General features: G+C 35.9%; 2 protein-coding genes across 3 annotated transcripts in view; one reads left to right on the top strand and one right to left on the bottom strand.

Annotated features, from left to right (window-relative positions):
* LOC105168122 (chromatin remodeling protein EBS) overlaps positions 1-737 on the bottom strand; it is a 4,966-nt gene extending 4,229 nt beyond the window's left edge. The window contains exon 1 of one of the 2 annotated variants that reach the window (XM_011088070.2): positions 484-737. In XM_011088070.2, coding sequence (XP_011086372.1) covers positions 484-556 — 73 coding nt within the window. In that variant the 5' untranslated portion in view covers positions 557-737. Of the gene's footprint in view, positions 1-28; positions 225-483 lie in introns of those variants that run through there. The other variant, XM_020696151.1, reaches the window with a different exon arrangement.
* On the top strand, positions 2,731-5,404 carry LOC105168123 (uncharacterized protein At4g08330, chloroplastic-like). The gene is made up of 2 exons (XM_011088071.2): positions 2,731-2,928; positions 4,694-5,404. The coding sequence occupies exons 1-2, from the start codon at positions 2,843-2,845 to the stop codon at positions 5,088-5,090; spliced, it is 483 nt and encodes a 160-aa protein (XP_011086373.1). The 5' UTR covers positions 2,731-2,842; the 3' UTR covers positions 5,091-5,404.

A 6,017-nucleotide genomic window follows, 5' to 3' on the forward strand; every position in this document is an offset into this window, starting at 1 on the left:
CTAGTTACTAACAACTCCAGCAGGCTACCTCCACACAAGTTGAGTCCATACACCAATGCGCACATTGAGATACAACCTAACAAGCTCAAGAGAAACTTAATCAAAACTCACACTGCCAACAAGCAAGAAACTATCAATAAAAATTACACAAACAAGGGGTATAACTACGGAAGTTAAAATAGAGTCCATGGACAGCTAATAGCAAAATATCAAGCCATTCCAGGTTCTAATCAACACCAACGTCACTTCCCACTTCCTAAAAAATGGGAGCACGTTTGTGCGCCACAAAGCATGAACCACGGATGTCAAACAACCAAAAGAAGGAAGAAAAAAAAACATTTCAAAACTGACTTTTAATAATTCAGCTTACAAAAACACAAGTAAACCACTCAGGTCATAAAGCATCGAAGGCGATAAATTACAACAAGGAGGGAAAAAAAAAACAAAAAGGAGCAGAGAACACGGAGAGGGAAATGTAAATACGTCTGACAACTTTGTTGGTCCCTTTGATAGTGTAAGAATCAAGGTCCTTTTTCCCCGGCTTCGTCTTCGCCATCTCTTTGTGTTTTCTTTATTCAGCAAAGATCGAAGGAAGTAGAGCTGATTTCAATTCAATTTTGATGCTTAATTTCAGGAGTGGAAAGAGAGAAGCAGAAACCCTTATTTCGGGGTTGAAGGGAGAAATTTGGGGGGTGGAAGAGTGCTGTCGGAAGACTGGGGTTCAGTTTGCCCGCGGGCAGCTCTCCTAAGATAATACATACCTTTCATTTTTATCATTATTGTCAACGCAATCGTAATTATAATAAATTTATTTACAATAAAACCTTTATAAATTAATAAATATTTTAAAATAATACAATTTTTCAGTCCCGACTTGAATTTTTATAAAAAAATTATCAAATTCGATAAGATAATAAAATAATAATTTTTTTGAAAAATTCCTTTACAAATATTAAATCCTATTAAAACTTTAAATTAATAATTCATAAATATTAATTATAAATAGAGGCCTCATTACATATCTACTAGAAAAAGACACTATGATTGTCACTTATTCAAAAAAGTATCAATAATTATGATAATTTTTGTGCAAAATATAAGAGATAATTTAATGAAATAGACGTATCAATTGTTGCAATGATGGACGTAAAAGCCAAATTCATCTTGTGAGCTATTTGTTATGTTGTTGGCTTGAGAAATTAGTGGAAATAATCTTTACTTAACAAGAAGAAGATTTGGATGAATGGGGTGATTCTGAAAAATAAAAAACGATGTATTGAAACAGGACTCCAGCCTGCAGTCCCGATTAAGAAGAAGATTTGGATGAATGGACTCCAGCCTGCAGACCCGATTAAGAAGAAGATTTAGATGAATGGGGTGATCCTGAAAAACAAAAAACGATGCACCAAAACAGGACTTCAGCCTGCAGTCCCGATTAAGAAGGATAGTTAGAAAGATAAAAATAAATTCTAAACATTCCAATGAAAAAAAACTCTCAACACATAGAACCCCACTAATATTAATCATCACATTTCCTACATCTCTTGTTTTTGTTTGTTTTGTCAAACGTTATTGCTTGCTTTGATGGGCTTGTGTTAGGTTGTTTCAAAAATGTTGTCCTGCCAATTAATGCCATACTAAGTGGACAAGTAGTGAACATTGCTTTTGAAATATATAGGAAAGAAAGATGTCATCTTCCATAAGACAATACTTTACGCATTTGATCATTCATGGATGATATTGTTGACCTTTTAGATGAGAAGACATGGTTGGGTGTTATGAATTATTTTATTTTCAAATTGAGATTTATATAGTATATGTTCCATTCATTTATTTTCAATACATATGTAGTAAATTTGCTGAATTTAAAAAATCTCTCTCTAAATTAATAAAATTTCATGGTCCTAAGGTTATTAATTTATAGAGGTTTTACTGTAATTGTATAAAAGTTAGAAAAAATTACATTCACACCCCTAAACTTAGATCTAAATACACAAGCATTCTGTACTTTTTATAAAATTATAAATATACCCATTAATACTGTAATTTTAATTACAAGTACACTCCCTCTTCAGTGACAAAACTTTGAGCAACTAGCATTTGAGGTACATTACTCTAATACCCCTTCATAGGCATACCTGAAATTTGCAACAAATAAAAGGGTATTCGTGTATTTAAATCTAACATGAAGAGATGTTAATATAATTTATTTTAAAAATTAATCGAACAATATCAAGATCAATTTGTCCCGATAATTGCATAATTAATTATAAAAGAATAACATCAAAATAATTAATTTTAAAAAAGTAATTACAACATTTGAATGTATAATTTTACTAGTTTATTTGTTGTGCAATATGTGACATGCTTAATATCTCGTTATACGGTATATAATTTGATTTGATTTCATATAAGTCTTATAATTTTCTTACGAAAAGTCGTATGAGTTTATCTTAAATTTTACTGAACGGGAGTAAGCTTTGGGAGATTTGTCACGTTTGACAGAGATCAGACGAGCTTTTAAGGATGGAGTTCGAATGTAAGATTTAAATATTGAATATATTTTTATTTTTAATAAAAAATTAGCAAAATTCTCATCTACTCATGAGTGTTCTCTGGTTCATGAGAGGTGTCCAATTACTCTATTGCCCCTAATTGTTTTGTGGTGTACCTACACCTTTATGTAGGGTACTATTGCCCAGCTAGTTACCGTTACGAGCCTTTTGTAGCTGTCCGCTGTCGGCCCCCTCTTTGAACACAGATAAGGAAAGCACACTCGCACCAAAAACACACAGCTCCACGCACACACACACCAAAAACACACACTACACACAGTGAAAGGATGAGCAGCGGCGGTGGCGCTGAGGTTGTTCTTCCCTTGACGTCATCTGGTTCTTCCTACTCTCTCACCACACATGTATCTTACAGGTTTTGTTCCCACCCGACGTCCCCTTTCTTGTTTCTGTGTGTGATTCAGTGCGTGTTTGTGTGTGTGTGTGTATGAAGGACTTAATACATGCATTTTGAGCTGGGTAATTTAATTATTATCAAAATATTTTGTGGGTTTTCCTGTTAGTTAATCGCACAGGGCTTTTCTTTTCGTGTTTTTGTTTCAGGGATTGTCTGAAACCTAGTGGGAGTTTTGGCTAAACTTATTCGAAACATTGTCCTACATGTTGTAAGAGTTTAACGATGTTGAAGTTTATTTTAAAAATAAACTCTGGAGGTGTTAAAATAATAAAGTGTAAGAGCTTATAAGATGCTGGAGCGTAAAATAAGCTTATCGTATTGTAATAATGATAAAAAAAATCATTAAATTATTCAAATTTAAATAATATAATTAGATGTTTTTTGCTTTCGTGCGAAGACATTATGCAGGCCTAATTGTACTGGATTTTTGCTAAATTCTTGAGACAGAATTTCGAGTGTTCTGCTATATTGGTTGTAACATTGTTTTGGCGAATCTCTCATAGCATTGGGCTTCATGAACACAGTCGAGTTGTTGATGATAATAACGGTTGGTCTTGTTTCAGACCGGCGATAGTGTATTGGAATATTATTGAATTTATGAAAAGAGTGTTGAACACAGTCAAGTTATTGCCTTTTACTTGAAGAAATTCATCATTCCCCCTAATCGGACTTTAGAGTTGAAACATACATCCAGTTGGGAGAAAATGTCCGTATTCGGTGTCGTTGAATTTCTTCCGCTGTTGTCATGGAACAATGTATAATGAGTGCAATTCAACAACATATAATGTTCTTGCCGGTAGGTGCTCTAAGATATTCAGCAGGCAGGCCACTGGAGGCGGCACTGTGAACATGTGGTGAGGGTAGTGGGATCTAGTTGTTTCCTCTTCATTTACAAGCTCCAAGGGAATTTGATTTTACTATACTTGTGACATTCAAAGTTCCGTTTAGTCGCGGTATACTATATGTCAATGTTGACGTGGAGGATCACAGAAGACCCTGATTAAGTTAATTTATCTAAGCATAAAGTTCATAGGCTCTAAACCACAAGGCCACTATTTTTTCTCTAGGCAGGAGAAGAGATTTGCAGGGTTGCATTTGGATGGATGTAGTTGGATTACGTCTGACTTCATTTTGGAGTTTAGGATTTCAAATGAGTTCAGTATTGGTTGGAATTAATATCCACTGTGACAAAATGTAATAAGCACAGAGGGGTAAAGAATGTGCACTCCATTCTAACCATAAGCTCCACACACTAGTTATAATGAATTTGAAATCCTTATCTCAAATTCTTGAATCCAAACACAACCGCTCATTTGAATTCTATCAAAATCTTATGCTGTTGGCTTGGAATAGTTTCTGTATTATCTGTTCTCTGTCGCACTAATTCCATAAAGGAGTATGTGGATTGATGGATTTGGATTTGGAGAAAGGATTTTAAATGACCCCATGTAAAAAGAATTTGAAATCAATCCATATTCATCATAGTATAGTTCAAAACTAGAAAGGAAGGATTTGAAATCCTTTAAATTTAAAATTATCAAAACATATTCAAAGGATTTGTTATTAATCGTTCAATCCAAATGGAATCTAAGTTCTTCTTCCCTTTGTTTGTGTGTCATAATGCCGATTTCTTAAAGAACCTTATGCATGTGGTTTTATTGCAAGGAAGTTAAAGAATACTTTTCTATCTTGACAATCTTTCTGATGCTCATTGCTTTGGCAGCTGTGGCTCCTGCAGCTATGAACTCAACCTCAACTCCTGCAACCGCAACATATCAGTCATCGACGCAAACTATGAAAAGTCAATGAAACGAGGGGTCATTTCGTTCTTTTCAATCGATGAGAGCAGGTTTACACAGATAAGCAAGGTCCGGTGGTTACCCTACTTGGCATCCAAGAACTCGTGGAGACTGTTCCAACGACGAACCAAACTGCTGTGTAGAAATTGCGGGAACCACATTGGCACGGCCAGGAATGTGGATGATACTTGTTCGTCTCCATTTCAAGTGGTCAAGCAGAGGTCAGTGACTTGGGACGGGATCTCTGCACGTAGAACGTATGAGATGAGAATACGGTCATTGAGGCCATTGTCCTTTGAGGGGTCTGCTCTCTTGATCTGAACTTCAAGGAGGATGGTAGAGACAAAGTCATTTTTTGTTGGATGTATGGTAGAGACAAAGTCATTTTTCAGTTTGTTCATTGCAAATGAGTGTAGTCAAAGGTGAAGGAAATAAGAGTTGGTCATGTCATGAATGTATTATAATCTGTGAAATGGTTCTGTAATTTAAGCTCTTTGTTGTAATGTATTGGATTGCTTAAACGTTTTAGGTCTGAAATTCTGCAATTAGGTATAAAAACCATTGCCGGCAGAATTGCACTTTTGATCTCGCTAGATAGGCTTTCACTTTTTATCTCAAACTTTACAGATCGAAATTTATAGTTTCAAAACACTAATATTATGTTTGGTTTCGTTTTTTGCCCATTTCAAAAATAGGGTGGATGCTTGGATAGGTTTATCTTGGGTCATTTTTGGGTGTTTGAAGGTGTTTTTGCACAGTAAAAGTAATGTCTTAGAAATATTTCCCTTTGTTTCGGCAGATTGTCTGCCAAAGGCCTAGAGAGCTCATCTCCCCTCAATTTTCTTCTTTCCCACCACAGCACAACGACCACCTCTCCCAATTTTGTAAAGGCCGCCACCTACACCGTTCGACTCCCCTCACCAAGGCGAATATTGCTTCCTATTGGATTGTGATCCGGCTCGAAAACTCTCAGCTCCTTCCCAATCTAGTTAGCAGCCTTGCGTGCGTACTCAACAGTACTCTGCAAACAAGAAACGAACATTACTTAGCCGGGATGTGTCCCGGCGAAGATGCTCCGACGCTCAAGTCAGTTCTCATATCAAAGTGATAACCCTCTTTTCAGGATAGCATTCAATGTTAAAAACCAACTCAAAGCTTACCTCTCCCTTCAGATTTTTCCCTTTTATTTCCCTGCTATCCCGCCATATTGGCAGGGGTATTCTCCTCCCCATCCTCCCTCTCTCCCCC

Source organism: Sesamum indicum, linkage group LG8 (assembly GCF_000512975.1).
Source record: "Sesamum indicum cultivar Zhongzhi No. 13 linkage group LG8, S_indicum_v1.0, whole genome shotgun sequence".
NCBI classification, from domain to species: domain Eukaryota; kingdom Viridiplantae; phylum Streptophyta; class Magnoliopsida; order Lamiales; family Pedaliaceae; genus Sesamum; species Sesamum indicum.